Raw genomic sequence first — 24851 nt, forward strand, 5'->3', positions numbered from 1 at the left:
CAAATCAACCACATTTAAAGTTGACAGCTACTACATAATTCTACATGAGAACATTCAAAAATATGCTGTATTTTTTAACAGATAATCGAAAAGTAAACATACCTTGACTACAGTCACCATAAAATTAGATACTGTCCGTATATTTTAATGCAACAGTTCACATAGCAAAATGACCCTTTTTTCAGTAAATACTGAATATTTATTATAAGTCAGAATTTTAGTCTGATGTTTTTGTCTCCAGTATACCAGAATAAAATCCAAAGCTATTACACCATTGTGCAATGACTTCAAAGCGTCATTGTTATAAATTCTGAAATTGACAAAGGTAGAATAGTAAATGGATAATTTGTGTGATTTACATTGAATGTCAAGTTGAGAGCTAATTTTCCCATTTTGGCTTGAAGCCTAAATTGCAGCTTGCAGGCATAATTTTCCCATAATTTGTCATAGCAACAATTGGTATTAGGGCACTGTAAAAACCATACTGCAAATCATTGACAATCGCCAGTGTTGACCCAATCTTAAATTTGACAACACTGTCTTTTTTTTCCTTATTTAATTATTTGGGTTTTCTTTTTTTTTATTTATTTTCCACTGATCCGCCATTTCCTCCATGGCCGTAGCTTTCTTTCTACAGCCATGCATGCGTCCTACTCAGATGCGCGTGTGTAGCTCCGCCACAAACTGCTGGTCTACATGGATCCAGCCTCCGGAGCCCGAGGCACTCGGCATTGGCGGCGTGCCTCTCGCAGTGTCAAGACACGCTTAATGCACTACGCGTATACAGGCCTGGATGTATGGCCGTCCACGCGCTGGTGCTGGGATGGCAAGACACACCGGTCACAACGCTGTGGCCGTAGGACAGAATCGTGTTCACAATGGCTTTGATTGATGCTGGGAAATGGGTTAGCAAGGCGGTGCGCTGGGTCTTGTTAGCGTAGCGTGTGCAAGGGTTTTCAATTTTTTCAAATGCTAGCAACGTTTTTTTTCTGAGATCCCAATAATAATTATCGTGATTTGGGATAAAAGAAAAACAACAGGTTTCATACATTTTTCTTCAAAATTGTTTAAGCTGCTGTGCTCCTGTGTTAATGTTCCAGGTCAATTTACATGCATTACAATTTATTGTTTTTCTTCCACCATCATACAGTTTAGTCGATCAAACATTTTTGTAATTTAATTAAGGGATTACTTTCATTTCAGTTACTTCAGTAACACATTGCTTTTTACTTTTAAAGCTAAAAAAAGGATATGATTTAATGTATGCTTAACCCTTTCAGTACCTTTTTTTTTTAAATCAAACTTATTGCATTTATTACATGTTCATAAGTTTGAAACATTGTTTATACATGGACAATGATCTTATTTAGCAGCACGGTAGAAGAGTAGTTAGCACGTTCGCCTTACAGATCAGAGTCCCGAATTCAATTCCAACTCACTCTGGTCTTCCTGTTTGTAGTTTGCATGTTCTCCCCGTGCCTTTGTAGGTTCTTTCCTTTCACATTCCAAGCACATGCATGTCAGGTGTGTTGGACACTCTAAATTGTCCTTAGGTGTGATTGGGTTCATTCTGCGGATATTATATTCTTCAAAACAACGCCATTTTAATCTGAATAGTGTTTAGGCAAGTGTAGGGGTGTGTGGGTGTACATTTCTTGACTTCTTGACCTTTAAATGATTATCAATTGGTAGCGTACCTAACAAGTGCGCTAACTTCCACTGACGAGAGACACGTCTTGCTCATTTACATGGGAATCCAACCTGCAACCTTATCGTCACTGGGAGACCCCCCCCCCCCCCACCCCCCACCCCCACGAGTGACAGTTGACTCCCACCCTTTAAACTCCACCCGCGTCTGGTTGTCTGTATACTACACCTCTGTCACAAGCATCCTCATCATCATCTTCTTCATCATCAGTCTTCACGTTGTAGTGCGGACTGCGCATGCGCCCGGCATTGGAATTACCGCACTGGCAAGAATAAGTTGTAGCTCGTCTTGTCTTCTCTGTAAAGGAGGCTGGGGGGAAAAAACACACGCCATCAAAAGACGCGAGCATGGCGGTGTTGAGGAGAAGACGATGGTGTTTTTGTGTCGGGGTGTTCCCCCTCGTAGTGGCCGTGGTGTGCGCACAAAGGTAAGGATGCTCTTTTTTTCCCCCTCCCGGACCAGCAGCGGAGACTTTGCGCTCCGTGGAATGTTTTGTCACCTTAATCTGTTAATTTGTTCACGTGTGTATGTATGTGTGTGTGTGTGTGCTCCTCCACAGTGTCGGTGTGAATGATCCGAGCAATATGCCTTTGGTTAAGGAGACGGTGGATAGGCTGTTGACAGGTTACGATATTCGTCTGAGACCAGATTTTGGAGGTAAATGTTGAGTTGTCACTTTCTGCGCCAATGCTGTGCAAATACTCCCCCACCCCTACGAAAAAAAACCACTTGTGCATGCATAAATAAACGAAAACAATCCCCGATTTCAACTTTTCATATGGTTCAATGTGTCTGCTTTTACGTGTAAAAATGATATCACCACCCCCGCTGCACCATAGTTACCGATAAATGTTTTTTTTTTTTTTTTACCCAGGCGCACCAGTGGGAGTGGGCATGAATATAGACATCGCCAGCATCGACATGGTGTCAGAAGTCAATATGGTAAGTTATCATACATGCTGGGCTAATTATCCCTGCGCGAATGTTCGCAAGAGCGAAGGGGAGGGGGAGAGTGGGGAGGAGGGTGGTGGGGGGGATACCCTCCCAAATCCACAGAAGGGGAACCCCCACACTCATGTTTATGTTCTGACATGAGATTTTTAATGGCTTAAATGGTTGACCGCGGTTGAAATGCCTTGTTTTTGCCGGCAATATTTATAAGGATTAAACATGCATGTTTAAAAAAAAAAAAGAACAAGAATTTCCTCTCATGTGACTGCAAAGGCTTTTGCTTCAGTCCGATCTCTTTGAGTGTTGAAAAATAACTGTTGGGTTTGTGTCTCACGCTTGGTTTATAAGCGCTTATTTGATTTGATTAGATTTTTTTTTTTTTTTTTTTTACTGGAAACACTGACAGGAGTTGAAGTTGGATATTTTGCTCCATACAAGTGCACCCCCTACTGGTGATTTGTTGAAACAGCTCCCTTTTCTCCATGGAAGGTCACATGTGAAGCTTGTGCTGGTTTTTCCATCATCATTTGCTATGTCGGTGTTTTGGGTTATTCCTCCAAGTTGATTAATTTATATGTATTTTTTTTCCTTGCAAATATGAAAATGCCCCCCCGCTATGATGTGATTTCGACGCTGACTGTGATATGACTCATGTTCAGATGTCATGTGGAATATTTTTGGCAGCAGCAAAAACCCCCCTGAAGGCTTTTTTTGCTCATGTTGTTGTGTTTGTGCACATGCAGACTGCCTGCTTGAGTGGAGACGTGATACGAAAAGCAGACGATGCCCCGTCTATTTGCGAACGCAAACATGCACACGCACGTGACACATATAGGTGAAATTTGTGCTGCCAAATCCAAAGACCACATGGGGATGACCAAAAAGTCAAACACAATCTTATAATTTCAGATAATAGAAAACGTAACTATGCTGTATATTTATATATTTCTGAAATTGAAAAAAAAAAGGAATATTTTATACGTCAAAATCAGAGTATTATGACTTTTGCATCATGGGAGTCTAGGCTAAGCCGATCAATGAAGTCATTGAAAGGCTTGCAAATGCATAAGTTGACAGCTAGCTCCACCCGGTGATTTTGGGGTGTCAAAACAATTTTCATCGGACCCTGTTCATAAGTTTGCATTGAATAGATTCATGCAAAATTTGGTGGGGAATACATGATAAAACATCAGGTGTTCATATGTCCAAAAATGACAATATTTCTAATTTTTGAAGGCAGTAAATGAGGCTGGCATGGGCCAAATTTGGCACTAATAGGTTGTATCTTTTGACCTCCGGTTTGCAAGCATTTAGAACATCAGCGTGGCATATTGAAAGTCGTCATGTTTTGACAATCTATGCGATCTTTTAGCCTCCTAGTGTCTTTTTTTAATTCGTTTTTCCTTTGATATCAAGTATCAAAAAGCCCAAGTTGGGTCGAAATTTCCCCCAGGAGTTAAAAAGGGAAAAAAGAAAAAAAAAAACCTAAGCGAAACTCTTCATTAGATGCAAGTGTGGATCAGACTCATTCCTGCAGCTAAGTCACACGCCATGTTCCACGTACGACATTACAAACCTCAGACATGGACCGAGGAGGTGCGTAGCTCCTGGGCTGCCTCGGAGGCTTGAAGGGTGAAAATGGATATGAGTGTGTAAGACCTAGGGGTCACATTTATCACCTCGGTGTGCGTGAGGGGGCGAGAGACGCAAACAGACAGCGAGAGCGCCAGATCGAGAGCTGGTGACGCGACCGAGTTGCCATGCAGAAAGCCAAACAGTGTTAGAGGGAAGGTCGTGGCCCTCGTGCTGCTCACACTTCACTGTGCGTGAGTCAGTGGCGCACATGCAAAGAATAGCAATGTCACGTTAGGCGTTTAACCCGAGGCGGGCGGCTCGCCGGCTCAACGCCGAACCCCAAAATTCATCCTTTCGACATACCAGAATGGCGCAAATTCCTTCCTTTCACTATTTTCATCCCTGCTCGTGAAGTTCTTTGAGAGAAGCTCAACAAAGGAGATCCCGGACGAGCTGTCGGCGGCGTGTACAATATATCACGCAGATATATTATTATGGATGTCGGCCGAAAGGCGAGAAGAGATTATTGCTTGCCATATGATAATAAAAGGGAGGGAAGATTGTGGAGCCACTTACTGGCTGTGTAATATCTCATCCGCACCTGAGAGCTTTAAAATGATATTAAGTCAGCCACCCCGGCTTCATCTTTTTGACGGTAGAGCGAAATGATGAAAATAAATATATAAATAAATAAAACAATCATCTGAATAGATCCGATATAGGATTCATTTTGCTCTCGTGACAAAAGCTTTCAAATTGGATTTCTTGAAGATTAATTCAATCTCGCCCTTGTAAATACCGTTAAAAAAATGGTGGGTACTGCTTTGAAGAATATATTTAAAAAATTATCTATATTGTTATCCATACGCAACTTTAAACGATTCAAATATTATCCGGAGGCCCAGCTTATTCATTTGTGTGCACTGTTGTGTCCAATTCATCTCAGCAAAGTTAATTGCATCACACCCAAACACATAAAGCGTCATTGGCAAGTCCACAATGATGTCCATAGACCAAAAACAAAATGTCCGCTGCAGTGGACACAAATGAAGAGACAGTGTCTCATGAGGTTAAAGTATGGAAAAAAGATGCAAACAATTAAAAAAAAAGAGCATGCAAGAAGGAAGACGCAAACAATAAAAAGGAGGATGCAAAAAAAGGGAGCACGGAAAAAGTACACAGTAGCTTTCATGTTTTTCTTTATTGTTTGTCTTTTTTTCTTGTGTGCTTCTTTTTTCTTGTGTGTGCTTTTTTGTTTGCTTATGTCTTTTCTTGTTTGCTTTTTTTTCTTGCAGGATCTTTTTTATTGTTTGCTTATTTTTTGCATGCTCTTTTTTTATTGTGTGTATTTTTGTTTAATTTTTTTTCTTTAGTTTTTTTCTATTGTTTGCTTGTTGTTTCTTTTTTCTCACATGCTTCTTTTTTCCTGTGCTTCTCTCTTGTAAGGTGTTTTTTTTTTTTTCGTGCTTGCGATGACCTTTTTTGTTTGCTTAGTTTTTCGTTTGTCTGGTTTGGCTACCATACACTGTCCATACGATGCCATTATCGTTCTGATACAATATGAGTAGGAATTATACATGCCTTAATATTTTTTTCTGTATGAAATGTAAGAAGTGATTCTGTTTAAACAAAGAAAAATAGCCTGCAACTGTAAGTATGAGAAAATATGCCCCATTTATTACAAATATTTTGGTTACATCACTTCAACCTCAAGCATGAGAGTGCACTGCACTTGAATAAAATTAATACTAAGTACAAACAATAAAATAACCTTGAGAAATAGCATCAATAAGAGCAAAATGTACTTTTTAAGAAACAAAATAACAATTTAGGATTTAACTCGAAGAGCAGATTGGTTTAGGGTTAACCAGATTTTAAATGTGATAACACACATTACGGAATACCCTCATAATTCTTCATAATCCTACAAATATATGTGACAGCTCATATGATAAAAAAAATAAAATAAATACAATTTTGTATGTGGACTAGAATTGGCAAACTTTGCAAAGTTTTGTCATCTTGGGAGACTTTTGCAAGGTTAGCCTGGACTTAGCGTTTCAGCATATCCAGCACCATAAAGCTGAGGGTGTCCACTGAGGAAGTTTACCTTCTCGCTGTGCTCACCACCCTGTGTGCTCTCTCCTCGCAGCCTGCGGTAAAGTCAACATTTGTATTACGGAACGACAGAGCAGTGTCTCATCCGGGGTTCATCTCGGAACTGAACTGGTGGGTGCTGTAATGCAGGCACAGGGAAGCGTGAAGAAGTTCTCAAATATCGTGTATGACCGTTGAAGACGCAAATGAAAGTCCCTGCACTCCCTCAAGCCCCTGATGGTCTATCTATCTATCTATCTATCTATCTATCTATCTATCTATCTATCTATCTATCTATCTATCTATCTATCTATCTATCTATCTATCTATCTATCTATCTATCTATCTATCTATCTATCTATCTATCTATCCATCCATCCATCCATCCATCCATCCATCCATCCATCCATCCATCCATCCATCCATCCATCCATCCATCCATCCATCCATCCATCCATCCATCCATCCATCCATCCATCCATCCATCCATGTGCATCTGTATAAGGCGTAACAACACTAAGGCATCTGATGTTATGCAACGGATTTACTGCAACACAGTTTAGCGACATGTTGCTTCATGTTCCAATTCATTGGTTCTTAGTTTGAAAAGAAAGTGTACTGTTGTTGTCACGGCTTTAACGAGCCTTGGTTTAGCTCATACTTGCAGGAACCATGTCAGTCGAGACAAACTACCGAGCCGTCGATCACAAATGAGTCTCAAAGGGATGAACCAAGCTCATGGCTGTTAGAATCTCGAGTGAAGCGCATTCATTTGTAGTAATTATGTAGTAGAATACAGCTGATAATATCCCTCTCATACATGTCAAAATTGAATAAAAGAAAAATACCATAGTTATATGCTAAAGAAGCTGCGTTCGTCACACAGACAGATCCGAGGGGTGAAGATTCGGGGACTAAGCTGGCAGACGTTCTTCTGGTGATGCGCTTACCTCAACTGAGATGTTGTTTTCACAGCCGGAAACATTGCAGGAGCCGCCTGAGTGACTGACACCTCACACGCTGTCTGTCACGATACAAGCACGACTGCACTATTCTGTCAACAGGTATCACACTCAATTGACAAGATGTTTTTTGGGGCCCTCTCACGGCTCTGAGAAGTGAGTGAGCGGATTGAGAATTGAGTTGGGTTTGAATCTCAGTCAGGTGCTGCGGTTAAAATAAATTTAGAGATGTTTGGACCAGTTTTCTTTTCTATATAGTCACCAAATTGGCAGATGTGGGTGGTCCATCATCCGTCAGAGAGAAAAACTGACAGAAAGGGGATGGGGCCCTTTCCAAAATTATAATCGTCAGTCCGTCAGTCCGTTGGTGTGTTTTTGCCCAACCTGCCGCCACCACTAGAGGGTGACTTTTGACTTTTTTTTCCGGGTCCGTCATTCGTCAGGCACTGGTCTACTTCTGTCTGCACTGATTGTAATTTGTTTTTCTGTTCTAGTATTCTAGAACAGTTCTAGTACCCTTGACGTTAACACCATGTCTGAGGTTCACAGTTACGCTGCAATTGAAACACAACACAACACCTAGGCTATAATACACCATCACGGTTAATGCAGGGGACGAGAATGCAATTGGCAATCATGTCCACTGGATGGCATTATCATGTTTCACATGACTCAAACGGTGGATGTCAGTTATCATTTATGACTGCCTGCCCTACAACTATAGAAAACGGTTTCATTAACATCCGTCTAAATTTCATTACAAAGTATTGCTGAGGTTGAATTTACTTAAAAAAAAGAAAAAAAAAACGCTTTAATTGGAAATTAAAATCTTCTATTTGTTAACACATCCCAGAATGCTCACAAAGAAAATACATAGCCAAGCCTCCTTACGTTAAGATGTTCAGAGAGACGGCAAAGCTTTGCTGGAGGTTGGGTGACAAATGTGTTTCTCGTGAACTGTGTAGATGTATACTCATATATTCGGTCTAGTCATCACAACCTCTCAACTGTGGGTCAGTGTGTCTTGTCTCACGCGTACCACCGCACAGCTTGTTGCAGTCACAGTTGGCCTCCAACGGAGCATCGAAATAAAAGCTGCTTTATCAAAGCTTGTCGTGACTAAAAACACGCTGCAGGTATTTTTTTCCACGATATTTGAGAAGCACGGTGAAAGCAAGTCGTAAAAATGCTGTGAAAGGAACCACTTGTTTTGAGGCTTTGAAAGAGAGACAAAAAAGACGGCAAGGTCAGCAAAGATGGAGTTGTAAAAGGAAGGATTTGAAGTAATTGAGAACTTTTTATTAATAATAGAAAAATAGCAAGGTGAGAATGAGGGGTGAAATAATCAATTTTTGTATTCGGGTATCAGAATAAAAATTGAATAATCAGGTATCCAGATAAAAATAAAAATATATATTTTCGCTTGGAAGAACGATAATGATTATAACGAAACAGTGCTGTTAGACTGCATGACGAGCGTTTCAATTTAGTACCCGCCTATTTTAGACCTTCTCACGCCCAACACAGTAAAATGAAAACATGTATAAGTAGATACTTGGTTTTCAGTTTCTGGAATCCCCAAAATCGTATAAAAACATTTTTGGGAGTGAATGAGCTCGTGTTACATAATAAAGTTTTCTTTTACGTATGCTAATTATGCTAATTAGCAAATTCCCTCCTTACATCAACATCCTATTTTCTAGACAGAACATGCCAGCATGTTTAGCACCGACATATTTTCAACTACATATTTTTTTAAAACATTTTGAACACATCTTTTCAGTTCATTCCACAAATTGGCACCTTGAACATTTTACTGGTTGATTGCTGGTAAATAAAAATGCAAATGACTATAAACCGCAGGGCTCAAATCATGAGGAAAAAGGTTGCGCCTTATAGTCAGAAATCTATGGTTTCTAATATTTCCATAGTTAGAAATTAGAAAATGGAAACATAGTATGGTGAATGATGTTTTATTTTCTTTTGTGTAAAATCCGGCCACCGAATTTTTCACGTCTTCCGTTAGAATATTTGAGCATGTGATAATCCTCCACTGATAATCTGCGTGGGCCTTGTCCTCGCCTGTCCCTCTCCGAATGGCCTTTAACTCGACCGTTCCTCTCCAGGGACACAAAGAGGGCTCGCAGATGCCCCAATTGACTCTAATAAATTGTATGTCCTCCGTTAAGCTGCACAGCTGCCAACTGGCGAAACTAAGCATGCTTGCTTCTGCTGGCGGGAAGAAAACAATAGTGCCTCTAAATTTGAGTCACCATCGCCAGCCAGCCAGCTTTTCTCCAAAGCGCTATTCGGACCAAAGTAAATGACGAGCGATAAGAAATTACACTGTGCCTCTTGAGGTCATATCCTTGTAGGAACTCTAGTAATTACACTCAGAAATTGCTCAACTTACCTCACAGTTGCTTCACTAATTGTTGGACTCGATTAGCGCTACGATGCAGGTTAGGGCAATGCTAATATTCAATTGCATGCAAGGTAGGTCAATTGAACATTCTAAATGTCCCAAGGTGTGTGAGTGGCTTTTTTTTTTTTCTTCTTGTGCCCTATAAACGCCATGTGATGTGACCTTGAAACACAATTGTTTTTTGTCAGAAGCTTGTAATTAATCGTACACGATTTTGGATCACTTGAAATTAGCCCATCAGCAGGTGGGAGGAGCCAGGTAGCATCCTGAATTTGCCTTGTTTGTCTTCTTGTGAATTACATCTGTCAGTCCAACCGAACTTTATTGGTTTTGCTGATACGACAGTGTAACACTTCATTATTCATACAGGAAGAAACGGGGCAAATGAAAGCCCTGCAGAAGCCTCTGTGTATGTGTGTTTCAAACTGACTCCATGCAGCGCACAAGCTGTTCCAGCTACAACGCTTGAATATTAAGAAGTCCGTATTCAGCTGCTGGGAGACTGGGGAATATCTGTCACTCAGCTCGGTGGGGGCTGCCATGTTTATTATTAGGCTTCTTTGGAGAAGCTTTGCCCTATGCCAGGCTCCTCATAGCCTGTCGCTGGCGGCAAGAGGACAGTGTGGAACAGGAAATTGAAAGCCGCTTCTTGTTGTTGGAGGGCTTTTTCAAGACACTGAAGTAGATGGATGATAGTGTAGCGATGGCTTAGGGACGGTGAGATCGCGTTTCTGCGGAAAAGGAAAAGAAATAGGGGAAATATGTGGAAAGACCAGACCACGGCTTCTTTAAGGTCACGGATGTGATTTTGGTTGAAAGGACTTTTCAAGGTCAACTAAGTGTCTGGTCTCAACTCAATTTGTTACTTGTTAAGGTCCAGCAACCCCAGCCACTACAGTAGCTTCTATTCCTTGCGCCTTATAATGTGGTGCGCCTTAAATTTGAAAACAGTTTTAAAATAGGCCATTCATTGAATGTGTGCCCTATAATACTGAATTATATATTGTACTCATATGTTTACGTAATGCTGGTATATGGAATTTATGATCACAACTGTATGAAGTACTGTGGCGATCCACATGGTCTCTACCTTTAGAGAGGGGAAAATAAACATGAAAGGGTTATGTTTCCCACTTTTGTGACTATTTAAATTAGCACCTTAAAGCTCTTGGTAGCTTCCCAACCATCCCAAGTGTTCTTACACTCACATGTTACTTTTGTCAAAGCATACAAACAGATACAACCTGAGCTCAAGATGGATGGATTCCACTCTTAGGAAGAAATGATGGCAAATGGGACTCGAGAAAATGAGTAAAGCAAAAGAGAAGGTGGGAAAGGGTGGCGGGATAAAAGTGGCAAAAAAAAAAAGCATCAAAGGGAGGTCACCGCCGGTACTGAAATCAGATAGTGGAAGTGGCAAGCTGCGAAGAATAAAAGCAATTTGCATCGCCGCTCCGCTGAGCTTTTAGACGCCTTTCATTTACCCCTTGAAACCCTCCATCCTGCCTTAACAAGCACGCCGCTCCATTCCGCACCTCTCAAATGGAAAACAGGCTTCAAGGGTAGGATGAAGAAAGAATGCACCCTAAATGGTCCAGCTACTGCTTCTCACCTCAACCTCTTTTTACCCAACTTTCAAGATCAGCTCTGACCTCATCCGATCTCTCTTTACCGCCTATTTGATAATAATTTTTCGCACAAGTCTCGCACAAGTTCTTTGAGGAATCACCTGAACGTTAATTATAGTGGCAAATTAGCTGTAAAATGCTGTGGGAGACCTTAAAAATGGAAGAAAAAAAAATGACCTTACATGGGCGATCACGTCAGACAATAAGTAAACAATAGTAGAATCCAAAAGAATGGCAAAATGACCGCCTTCCTGAGATGGATAAAAACATCTAGATTTTGCTGCTTCAAATTTCACTCACGCAATATTAATCACAATGCCGTATTTAGACAAGTAGGGGTGCATAGAAGAGCAATTTTCAGATGGGGGGTACATGAGGAGGACACTGAGATTTTAATAGAGATTCTGCAAGTATAAGTAAATCTAATTTAGGTTTTTTATTTCTGTCATTGGAACAATACGATTTTATTTTCAAATTAAGAATAATTGGGACAGGAAAAAATAAATTTTGTGATAATGACACAGGTTTTATACAGATGTGCATTGATATCAGTGATGCAATATTTTAGCAGACATACATAGACAATCTATATTCAGGAGATGCTGGCTAAAACGTACAAATGTAGTTCAAAGTTTAATACATTAAGTATATCATCCTCTAAAAAAGGCTGTGAAACACAGACTAGAATGTAGGGAAAAAAAATCCTGTTTAAAGACTTGAAACTGAGGATTTTTTTTTAAATGCTTGCTGGATTGACAGTTTTTTTTTTTGCCTGAGCCTCTTGACATTCTAAAGCCGGAATGCAGTTTCTCAGTATTGAATCATTTCATGTATGAATAAGTGAGCAAATGTTTGTTGCAAGAAGTATTTGCCAGTAATGCAACCGCTTACGTGTGAAACAGATTAAAATGAGTGCAACATGAAGAGCTAATGAACGCTCTGGATGGATTAAAAAAAAATAACTGCTTTGGTGGAATGTTAGAAAATTGCCAAACATTGTATTTAGTCATGTACTATGTAGGGACTTATTGTGTTTCTGCCCGGGTAGAGTAAATCAGTAAAAATGAGGCCAAAAGCAACAATGTAAGGCTTAGGACTGGGAAAAAAAAGAAAAAAAAGTCCCATATCCTGTGAATAAATTTTATATTAATTCTTGATATTGTTCCCAAATCCGAAAGCAGCCATGTGGCATGGGGGTTGGGGATCAGATGTGAAGAGTTAGCTGCCAGAGCGACTTGGATGGCCAGAAGGTTAGAGGAGGTCAAAATGTTCAGATGGGAGATATTAGTTATTTCTACTTCACTATGAGAATTAATTTTGAAATATATTGCTAATCTATAACATAGAAAATCAGTGTTGGGCAAGTTACTTCAAAACTAATGCATTCTTTATTACTTTTTGCTGTCATTTCAAAGAAATTAGTTACATTACAATATTACTGTATGTAATGTATGACATTTATGTATGTAAAGTGCTCACTACACTTCCAAGTTGGCTTAAGCCTAAAAACAGTACAAATCTTTTCATCTGCATCGTAAACCTTTAAAGACAACATGACAAGAAGTAAAATCTTTTTTTTTTTTTTTATGTTTTAACCTTTTTATTTGTTAGCTTCACGGCATAGCGAAGCATTTTTTTAAGTTTTAGGCAGTTTGTTCGTTCCACAATTTCAATGTTAATATTCAAATTCAAGTCCAGTCGGCTAGTTTATGGAGAGACGTTTGAAAAACAGATGATTTTGGTGAAGCCAACGTTAGTAACTCGCTTACATCATCGTTATCGTGTTTAAAGTACTATTTAACATAACTTTTTGTATGCTTCATCTTGATATACATAGGCCATAAATATTTATAGCCTATTATTAATAGGAATTGTGCAGTGAAAATTAGTGTTAGCTTACCTTGTCATTATTGTTAGTTGCAAAAGGGATGACAAGGTTTTGAAATTCTGGCGAATCCGCTAAGGAGAGCGGCAGAGTTTCTTCTACGTACGACATGCTGGGGCTCACCTAACCTCTTGAGGTCAAAGCGAGAGAACGTGAATTTTGCCGCTCTATTTTAATCCCCACTCTCAATCCTGCACGTGTTTTCTTTTTGCTAGCTTTATGCGTTACTCATTACCTAGCATTACTATTTTTGTTTGTAATGCTTCTAATGTCTTGTAATGCATTACTCTCAACTCTGGAGACGACTGCGATGACTTTGTATCGCCCTACCCCGCGAATTGTTCATAAATCATTCTTTCCGCATCACTCTTGCTTACTTCTAGCTTTGCGTCTCTGCCAGCGCAGTTTATGTAGTGATGCTCATTACGACTGTTATTATGACAGCCTCACTTGCACTTCCATGTGCGCGCGCACTGCCACTGCAGTGGCCCTGCTAATTTGGAGCCTCCTCCTCCCACGGCGAGCCCAGGCGCACAATAGTCGTCTTTTAGGAAAGTTTGGCGAAGCGGCGGTGTCACCTCCACAGAGCCCGTCCGACAAAGCGAGCCGCAGCTTCCTCAAGTAGATAAGGCTGCGATGAAAGGCTGTGGGCGATGACAATGGAAATATTTCAAACCCTGCCACACTTACGCAGCACCCACTCTACTCCGCAGTGATTGTCACTTGTCTGTTTGAGATGAACACACATTTAAAAAGTGGCCTGGAAGCGGGCGGCGGGATTGTGCATTCTGAAGAACGTCTTCAGATAAAGCCTGTAAGTTTCACCACTGCCAAGCAGAGTTGTCTCTGTGGAGTCCATTACAAGATATACACAATCCTTACAATTAGCCATTAGACAAGACATTATGCTTCCGGGAGGGGCGATTGTCAGGGCTGATTTCTGGGTTTGGTCATGTGACGCTGGAAGATGAGACCTTTGGCTCCGTTGAGACATGTTTGTCAAGTGGCAATAAATGGCAAAATTGCCACCTTGCATATGTTGTGATGTTGAAAAATGATGAAAGGTAATTTGATCTCCTATTGTAAATTCATATGTATATAGTGATAAATAGTATATACTTATACACTCACACACACACACATATCTATCTATCTATCTATCTATCTATCTATCTATCTATCTATCTATCTATCTATCTATCTATCTATCTATCTATCTATCTATCTATCTATCTATCTATCTATCTATCTATCTATCTATCTATCTATCTATCTATGTATCTATCTATCTATCTATCTATCTATCTATCTATCTATCTATCTATCTATCTATCTATCTACATCTTACAAGATATAGAACATTGGTGTTTATATATATATATATATATATATATATATATATATATATATATATATATATATATATAGCTCACAAGATATAAAACATTGGCGATTTTCTCTGAATTTTACAATTATACATGTATTAATTTACATTACATATAACACTTGATTTGCATATTTACTAAAGCTGTTCCTTAATTATTGTGAAAAATCATGAACATGATCGTTGTCTTCACATAAACTCGTAGCCCTTCATATTACTCAGTACCAAGGAAGCTCTCCGTTTCAAAAAGTTTGGCGACCCCTGGTCTAGCGCATACAAAATTAAGGCGGTATCCGTTCTACGGACTAATTTCGAGCGTGCGTCGCCAAATGCTTGACATGTTTTGTATTTACAATAGCTTCACGGTAAAAAAGCATCTCTTCTTCACCCACACGTGCCGCAGTCCACGGCATGCCAGCGTGAGCCGTTACGTAACGGTCGACTGGAAATGCGAGTGTTGCGAAAGCCGCACGTGCGGCTGAGAAGTTGGTGTGAGTGGGAACAACAAGCAGAAAAGTAGTTTCTCCAAGTCATAGCAGATATTCCAGTCCAGTCACACATCAAGTTTGTAACTGTGAATTGTTCTAATTACTCTGCCAAATACTAAGAATTTTAAGTGCAAACTCTTACATAAGGCACAGCAAATATGACAACATGTGTCATATTGGAAGTGGATAAAAGATGCTCCTGCTCCTCAAACTCCTCCAGGCGACATGAGAGTCCCAAAGGTGCTGTGCAATATCACATTTGTATCTACCAGGCATGTTCAAAAATGCATGTTCGAATTTCTTTGCCAGAATGTGAATATGTCAGTCATGGCAACAACAAAATAAAAAGTTCCTTGAGAAAGGAAGTTCATGTGAGAGTTGATATAAAAAGTTGCCTTTTGCTGAATGATTGTGGGGGCTGACGCCGTCCTAGATTTATCATGTCTGAGTTTCGCAGGAGATGAAAAAAAAGAGTCCCTCATTTTTTTATGAATTATTAACAGGTATAGGGTTTGTGTGTGTTTTCCCAGAAACTTTATGGAAAATGTATTATCTCCTCTAGTAACGGACTCGGTACGCTTTTATTTTGAAGATCTTCCCAAAAGCATGGTCATGACATCGGTCTACTACTCGCTAATCGTTTGCTCCTAGAGAGGGCGCAGCTCCCCATGTAAACATCACGGTGTTGTTCTGAAATCGTGTTCGCGACAAGCGCAAAATAAAAAATACACAACCAAGCGATGACTCACCACTGACGTTTTCTTTTCAGTGTGATCGATGCCAACAATAGCTTAGCAGTCGACCGCCGTCGATGCAGTGAAATGAAAACATTCACTGCCATTGACGACTATAGACGTCAAAGTTTCATTTTACCAGGCTGACTGACAGAGTTGATTTTTGACCCATTAATTTTCCAAATTAACATCCCATAAATTAGATTTCGTGTTAACTCTGCCACCTTGAGACAATCTTTACAGTATTTACCAAACTTTGCCATCTCGTTTTACTTTCCACAGCTGCGGAAAAGCAATTTATCCCGGCTTAATCACAAATCAATGTGTACCACTGAGGCTTACTAACCTTGAAGCTCTTACAGATATGATTTATTTGACAATATCTGACTTTTATTGTGATCTACTAGCCTTTCTGCAGCAAAGGGGACGTCTTACTACATGAAGCAAAAAGACATGTAGCATTTGCTGTACATGTATTTGCCATGTCTGTCTCTATAGGCTGGCGTGTCCTCTCAAGTGTATGCCATTTGGCAGGTTTCACAAAGAAAGCGATGAAAGCGTTCGAGTTGCAAGGGTCGATTGTCTAATAGACGTTTCATCGTGTCTTCTCAAGCTCACGTTGCGAGGAAGCCAAGCCACATCTTTCGCCCTTGTTCCGACAGTTCTTTTTCTTTGTACTTGTGCTGTTCCGCTTGCATTTTAAACGGGCTTCATCTAATATTGAAGGCCAGCGCGGCTCTAAAATGAAAGCTGGCCGTGTAAAAGTATCACAGAGCAGCGGTGTAAAACGCCGGCTTTTAAGAGTAACACTCCTCTCCCGTTCCATCTCTTGTAGCGCTTTCTATCCTTCTTTTCCTCACTCTTCATCTCTTTTTTTTCCCTCTCTTCCAGGACTACACACTGACCATGTACTTTCAGCAAGCCTGGCGAGATAAGCGCCTGTCCTATTCGGAGATTCCCCTCAACCTGACCTTAGATAACCGTGTGGCCGACCAGCTGTGGGTGCCCGACACCTACTTCCTCAACGACAAGAAGTCTTTTGTCCATGGTGTCACTGTGAAAAACAGAATGATCCGACTGCACCCAGATGGAACTGTGCTCTACGGTCTGAGGTGAGCTTACACTCGCCCTCTTTGCTGGATGCTCAACAGTTTACATATATATATATATATATATATATATATGGGGCAGGCTCATTGGAGGTAATACACTATCAAGCTTGGAAAATGAACTGCAGTATTTTCAAAGTAATAAAGGCAAAGATGGGGTTCCTTAATTAAAGAATCATTAAGGAATGACTCTTAAATTCCTCGCTCACTGTATTATAGTGTTTAGATTAAGTTCTCATAACCGCTTACGACTTTTAATGAGTCTGTTAATGCTGCTATATCCATGTATAGAAATGGCGTTCTGAACTTCATCTGAGCGCCAAGCTCTATTAAACATTGGAGCTAACTGACTTGACTTTCAAGCTTCCCGTTGACGGTGCACTTCACTGTTGCACCGGTGTCTCATCAGCTTCTTTTTGCAAAATAGGCCTCAGACGCCCAAACTCTATAAAAGCTTATTAAAAACCGTAACATCTTAATGGCTATTATGGCAACACATTGGCACTGCTGAGGGAGACTAGAATTAACGTTGAGGTCTTCGTCGCCCACACCGTTACGATTTGTACATCTGCAAGTAAACACTATCCTACACCTATTTTTAGCACCTTTTTAAATACATTCACTGACTCGTGATTTTGTGAAGATTTTGCAATCGAAATAAAAATGTTGTCTGTTGTCAATATAGAATACATGTGAATTAACACTTAGGGTACAAGTTAGTCATCTCATGTTGATGAAACCCAAGAATATTAATCAAATAGCTTAAGTAACATTGAGCCGCTGTTCAAATCATAATAAGTTGATTAGAAACAAGCTATCTGAACTGAACAAATCTCATTTGCGTAGCGGCACGAGCAGATTGCGAGGGTCGGATTCAGATAGAACGAATCCCTGTGTTTTGTCGTGTGGTTTGAGTTCAAGCGCATGACCTACTGTACCGGCCCCTGGCACAGCCGAATCCAATATGCAAATGAAAATATCCAAAATCGCTGGGATTTGCTTGGCCGTGAAGAGCGAAGTTGCGACAAAAGTCGGCATCAAATATTACTTTGGATGAAGGGGGGATTAGGATGAAATTGGGGGAAGAAATCCATCGCTCTTGACACTCAATATCATGTAAGTAGGATGGCCAGAATTGGGTCAGGAGATCAGCCAGTTGCGCTTATAACAACACGGCAATGCATACAGATATCGTACATTACATTAAAACCTCCAAACACACCATATATCATGCTATAGCTACATTAAATACAGCAAATTACCATTTTTTTTCTGTCAAGCCTTTATTTTGATGTGAACCCTGAAATAAAACAGTTTCGGTAGGCTTTATTTAAGACATATTTCAAGGTATTTGTACTTGTGATGGCATTAGGAGAATATATTAGAAAAATACAAAATTGCCATTAATTTCATCACACAAAATGTTCAGATGGAATTTACGATGTGATTTTTGATTATGAGACTCCTCAATTGGATTGTAATTGAATGCGTGAAATCCATTGAAGCAGATAAGAGTGAATCCAGACCGAGAGAACAAAAGCATAAATATGCACGCATATTCTGTATTTACTTTCTTTGGGTGCCATTCGACTGCAAATTGAGGGCAGAAATTCATGAAGGTGGTTCGAAGGACAACAGAAGAAGAGCTTTTTTTAATGAGCTTCAATTCCTAATACTTGACTTGCCTTTTTAAATCCACTGTCACATAGTAAGGCAGGTTGGTCTGTTTCCACAGAAACTGATTTTGTATTCTCCAACTTACATTATTTATTCGCCCTATTTTGGAGACACCGGAGAAATATGATCTAAATTGCCAGTAGTAAGTCAAAAGCTTTTGACGCAAGTATGAGCTTCACAGGAAAGATCACCTAATTAGGTGTGCGCTTCAGCTTTCTGTTCTGAGCAATTTATGAGCAATCTAGATCAAGATGAAAAGACATTCATTTACACTCAAATTGCATCCGTGGGCCTTCGAGGCAGAGCACAGCTTATGATGAATAAATGACAGCAGGAAAGTGTTTCAACTTGCTCAATAATGCATCGTGATTCGTCGTCGGATTGTGTATTATCCATAAAGTGACTTTAGCATTCCACTTCAACTCGCCACCTGCTAAAATTACACCCTTCACTTTCTATATACTGAATGTACTCCATTAAAAATTGTGTTGTTAATGTCAATAATGCAAAATAGTCACAAGTTAGCAACAGGTTATTTCATGTTCCAGGAAATTTGTTCTTATTTTGAAAAGACAATGTGCTATTACAACAACAACTTCACTTTTATTACTCTTTTTTTTAATACTGTGTAGACCATGTAACCAACTGTCTACATTTTACTTGGTGCGAATGTTAAAAATGGCCTTGAGCATGTGCGGCTACTTGTCCGTGACTTGACCTCACAAGTGAGGGCCACCGTGTTGTTTTGACATATGGCGCTTATTTGGTATGCTTGGTGGTGACGTCTTCGGGCGGCCAGCAAGTAAACACAGGCCGAAATATTATGCATCATTTACACCACCAGTGACATAATTCCCAATTTGTTCTTCCATGGTGTCCAGTTTAACTGACTCTAAATTATGCTGGTCATTTTTGCTTTGCCATCCACAAATTCCCATGTTTATCTAGCGTATTTAGTCTGTCTGTAACGCCGTGAGCTGCCGCAAGATGGCGCCAAAGCCACAGGTCATAAAAAAGTAGTATTTGCGTTCAAATTTTTCTATAAATAAAGGCCTTGAGATGGAAATACTGCTGAGGCGTATGTCTGGAAGGAGGAGCCGAGTTTAGCCTGGATTGGTAGTAGAAGAAATGGAGAGTCTTCGCCACATGTTCATGTACTGTATAATTCATAGTTTTAGTACTTTTTTTGTTTTGTTAAGATATTTCTTGGGAATATAGTGTGTGGTAAAGTTACAATTTAACCTATAAATATAGGCAATCCTAAAACTTACTGGAAGACGCGAAAAACTCACTAATGGCAGCAGATACCGATAACACCATCGCTACACAATTGCTCCGTGTACATATTTACACAAAGATGACCTTCACCTTACCTGGGCCGTCTTCCCAAAGACTCCGCCAGAGGCTCTCTGCACTCAGTTCTACACCGCCGACCCCCATCTACACACACAAGATCGGAGATTTGCCAGAAAGTAAGCAGCAATTTACTCCTTGGTTAAACACTTGGCGGACTCATCACCAGCAGCAAATCCACCCTGCTGGAAGAAACGCTGACAAAGACAAGAGACGTGGAACGGAAAATCCACCCAACCTCGTCATGGCCAAACATCATTTATTTATCAAGGCTGGCCTGTTACACGACAAAATAGAGTGCGTGTGTCTGTTAGTTGGCACACACACCTGGCCATTACACTTAACAGTGAAAATCCTCAAAAATATGAATCTTAGCTACACCTGTCTACACGATTTAGAAGCGTGTTTGTGGAAATGTTTCTTCCAAAAAGCTTCCTAAGAGCATTTCTCGCAATGTCTGTTGGAGTCGGTAACACAAAACTGAGCAAATCTGATCAACTCATTTGGCCAGGGCTATTTCAACTTGGATAATTCGTCCCTCTTGGTGTTTTAAAAAAAAAAATCTACATAGCTCTGCTTATTTAAGGAAAATTGCTTATGAACAAAGCCGCATAGTACGATTCTATCCATTCACACGCCTGTTTCTCCAAATGTTGTCCAAACACAAAATTGAAACCTTCAAACAGGCCTGGATTGAGTAATGTGGACCTTCTAGTTCAATACATGATGTTCGAGTCGCCACTCCAGCCCGCTGAACCGTTCTGAGATCAGGAAATATACAACGTCCATAACTAAGGGCATCAGACAGGCTTTTGTTCTCAATCACGGAAGAGCGAGTCCGTTAAGGCCGAGAAGCCCACTCGCTGATTACCTCCGCGTTTGGGACTCGTGATGAGTTTCTCCACTAGCACACATTTATCTGTGTTGTCAGGTGTGCCTACACGATTACTCGCCATTCTGTGCTGCTCAGTGGCAACTCCCTCTGTGGGAATCAGGTTTGCACACAAGGGCCAAGCCAGGAGAAGAATAGAAAGCTATTACTCACACCTCATCCTTATGTTCTTCTCACAAAGCCTGATGGACAACACAAGCTTATCTATTGACTCGTGCTTGGCTGTTATCATCATCCTCGCCGTCCTTGCCTCTTTATGTGACTGTGGAGGTTACTATAGCAACAGTCATGTGTGTTATATGATATAGATGGAATATTCCTTGAATTTTTGTAATGGTTACCTTTTTGTCTTTTGTGTGACTTTAGGATCACCACCACCGCTGCTTGTATGATGGACCTCAGAAGGTATCCGCTAGATGAGCAAAACTGCACACTGGAGATTGAGAGTTGTGAGTAGTTTGTCCTTTTCAATGACCGATTCAACTATCGTATGATATGACAAGACACGCCACTATACGGTGTTATTCAGGTGCCCTAATGACAACAAGAACATGCTTCCTGTTCAAAGATGTCACACAGACTCTGCGAGTACAGCGTCTGTGAACCTTTTTAATAAATGATCAACACTGTTGGGTCACTCACCCGTTTAATGCCAGAAACTACACTTTGTCATTTTGATTAGCTCCAGCCTATGTGTGATTGTGGTGGGCAATGGGGAATTTCACATTTAATTGCACTGACAGGAAATGATGATTTGTAAATGGAGACGAACGTAAAACTTATGAAATACGCTTATCCATGGTTTTTTTATGTGAACAGTTGAATGACCCTACCGTCAAAGTGACTTTTTTCCCCCAAAGTGAAGGCCAAAAGTATGAGGAAAATCCATCAGCCACACAAGTCGAGTTTTAATGCACAGGTGTCTTTTTTTTTATATCGGCCATATTCTTACTTGCAATAATTACCGTAACAGGATGAGCTAGAGCACTGATGTCAGTTGGTTGTCAGCAGCAAGTGGCTGAGATTGTTACGGCAATATTTTCAAGAAAAGAAACTAGCGGACTGAACCACCGTTCGAGTCTTTGTTCGCCGACAGGAATATTACTAAATCCGAGAGGATTATGCACAAATTTTTATGTCCTCAGCTGAGTCAATTCAGAGTGGCACCGCTTAGACAACATGGAAATGTTTTTTTTTAAAGGCATTTCAAGCACAGCCATCAATTCACATGTTTTCAATTCTATTCATAGTTGTTCCAGAAATTGACTGTTTGAACAGATACACACATTTGCTTTACTGATGGCATTGTCTCCTGTTGGCCAGCAAAAAAAAAAAAAAAAACTGCACATAAGCCGCAATGGTCTACAAGCCGCCGGGCTCAAATCATGAGAAAAAAAATCAATCATTTTATTCATGTTTTCCTACCAAGTAATAGTTAAATTTTCTGCACCAACGGCCCACATCATATGGAGAGAGCTACTTCTCTATCTCACTCTAATGCCATCTACGGCTACGCCTTACTTATTTATTTTCTTATCTTTAGATGTTCCTTTGCTATCCGGGCAAGCAGCCAGTTCCAGCCTTTCCGTACGCTGCGGAAATAAGAGACGTTTTTAATTGGACGCCAGAATTCACATTAAAGTCACTTTGAACAGCGCGGAATCAAAACAAAATCTTCAAGTTGAGCCACTTGAGCTCACGGAGGGAGTTAGCGCTGAGATAGTCGGGCAGGTGCTCCATTTTGCTGCCGTGCGTGCTCATGCATATTTTTATATGCATTGAGCCGAAATGCAAACTGTCTGTTTATTAAACATCTCCGTTTTTACTTCAGACGGGAGCATTGGCTTCTGCTAAATGGATGTCTCCCAGAGTCCAAAGCTGCAACCAGGCATGAAGGACCATTTGACACCCAATTTCTACATCAAATTTCCATCCATTGAAATGACTTTGAACTTTCACAAGACTGTTTCCAAGCTTTGACAAATAGTAACAACTCACTGTGCCTAAAGAGAGTTTGCAGATGAAGAACCTAAACTGGCCCTTTGCAGAGTTATACATTACATGAGTAATATCAAATCTCTCAATGTAGTAAGAAATCTTAATCAGTGATTGATTTGTTTAATGATCGGGCTTTTTTTTTTTTTTTTTAAACACCCTTATAATAATAATAATAATGTTCAATTGACCTTTTTTGCCATTTCCAACCAAAAATCTTCAGTGGCCAAAAATTCGGTGTATCCCACATTAAAATTTAAAAATGGATGGCATTTTGATGAAGTAAATCATTTTAATTGTGCTTTATAAACCCAAAAAATATGTTAATCGACAGATTAACCAATTACTAAAATAATCATCAATTGCAGCCTCAATTGCAGTTCTCATTTTTATTATTTCAAACATCAACGTTATCTTTAGTGTCTGTAAAAAATCGGAACGTGCAAAGAAAAAATGGACTTACTGTATATCACTTGGAGGAAAACATTTTTTTTATAGCTCGAATGCCAGTATTTTATCTCCTGCCGTCATCCTTCTCTGACCATTAAAAGAAATCAAGGGAGACATCATTTTATTGAGCTGATAAAAAGCCTGCAGTCAGATGCAGACAGGAAGATATGCCACAGTCCCAGTTAAATAGCTCTTCTCTTGTATTGTTATCTCCACAGATGGAATCACCAAAAATTTCATTTAATTTTGGCCTGCCGGCGCTCGCAGACTCGCAGACCTTTTGTGCCGCCATGAAATACTCATTTTTTTTTCTCCCCAGATGGAACACGTTAATATCTCTGCCAATTAGGCTTAATGGAGTTCCTTTCCTATTCGCCCTATTGTTGTAATTTGTACGACTGAGTCTCTCTGTTGATATCATGCAAATCACCGAATCGCCGCCGCGGAATATATTAATGCAATTTCTCGATGGTTGAAAGAGCAGAATGTTTGGATTGTTTCAAACCATCGAGCTTTATATTCATCTCGCTCTTAACGCCGCGTGGGAACAAATATCCACATCGCAGTGTATTGCGTTGTGATTTGAAAAACTGCACATCAACATCAGGGTCAAAATGGAGCATCCGGAGTTTCGGCCGGACCGCGCGAGGGGCCTTCCGATTGATAACTTTTGAGATGTAGATGAACGTCAACCGCGCCGCACCTGAAAAGGAAATGCGGTGTGGGGTACACTTGAATGCAGCAAGCGCCAAGCGGGGCTTTCATCAAGACCAACAATAGATGTGTCTGAGTGCGAGGCTGTTCAAAGGCACCGATGAAGAGTCAGCTTTAATAATTCATTCCAACTAAATAGGTCAGTCAAGATTTAATTAAGGAGAGCAGGCAGGATGGTGGGAACTGCGGCGAGGTAGACGGGGAGACAAATGACCATGCGTTTGGAATTCAACTAGAAAGGGACTCTGCAAAGGTGGAAACGACTTGCAAACTGCCTTATTTCAACTTGTATTCATTTTATAAAACTAAAAATGTCAAGAGAGTTATGAACTAGCCATTCACACCAAAAGCTTGTATACTACAAACCGGAGCTTTATAAGTAGGCTCAGTACAGGACTGTACCAAATTTTGGGCGGGGGAAAATGATAGAACTAAAATTCTAAATAAATAAATATGTTATGATAATAAATAAAGACATAATAATAATAAAACTATAATTGAGAAGCACTGGTGTAAGCCAACACTTCAATTTTTTTATACCAATGTAAAAAATATTGTCATTTTTATGCTATTGAACTAGGTTGAAGTCAATGAGGACTTTCACCTATACAAAACTAGCACCTTTGCCAGAGCGAAAGAATGCAAAGAAAGAGACAAAATGGTAGAAAAAGAAAGCTTGGTAATCAGTCATTATGCCCTGCACACATTACATGCATGGCCAAACAGTCATGCTTATTTCCTTGCTGCTAAATCTCCAAATTGTCATCATTCATCTTAGCAACAAAGGCAAAAGTACCATAAAACAAGTCAATGTGAAATAATAA

At 40.0% G+C, this 24851-nt stretch overlaps 1 protein-coding gene across 1 annotated transcript in view; it reads left to right on the forward strand.

Moving 5' to 3' along the window:
* The first annotated feature begins 1939 nt into the window (after nt 1–1939).
* The window catches only part of gabrb2b (gamma-aminobutyric acid type A receptor subunit beta2b), a 33572-nt gene continuing 10660 nt past the window's right edge, over nt 1940–24851 (forward strand). Inside the window, exons 1-5 of the mRNA XM_088441030.1 lie at nt 1940–2135; nt 2268–2365; nt 2583–2650; nt 16729–16949; nt 21235–21317. Coding sequence (XP_088297156.1) covers nt 2056–2135; nt 2268–2365; nt 2583–2650; nt 16729–16949; nt 21235–21317 — 550 coding nt within the window. The 5' untranslated portion in view covers nt 1940–2055. The remainder of the gene's footprint in view (nt 2136–2267; nt 2366–2582; nt 2651–16728; nt 16950–21234; nt 21318–24851) is intronic.

The sequence above is a fragment of the Hippichthys cyanospilos genome, chromosome 18, assembly GCF_059441005.1.
Source record: "Hippichthys cyanospilos isolate Australia breed blue-spotted pipefish chromosome 18, RoL_Hcya_1.0, whole genome shotgun sequence".
Lineage (NCBI taxonomy): Eukaryota > Metazoa > Chordata > Actinopteri > Syngnathiformes > Syngnathidae > Hippichthys > Hippichthys cyanospilos.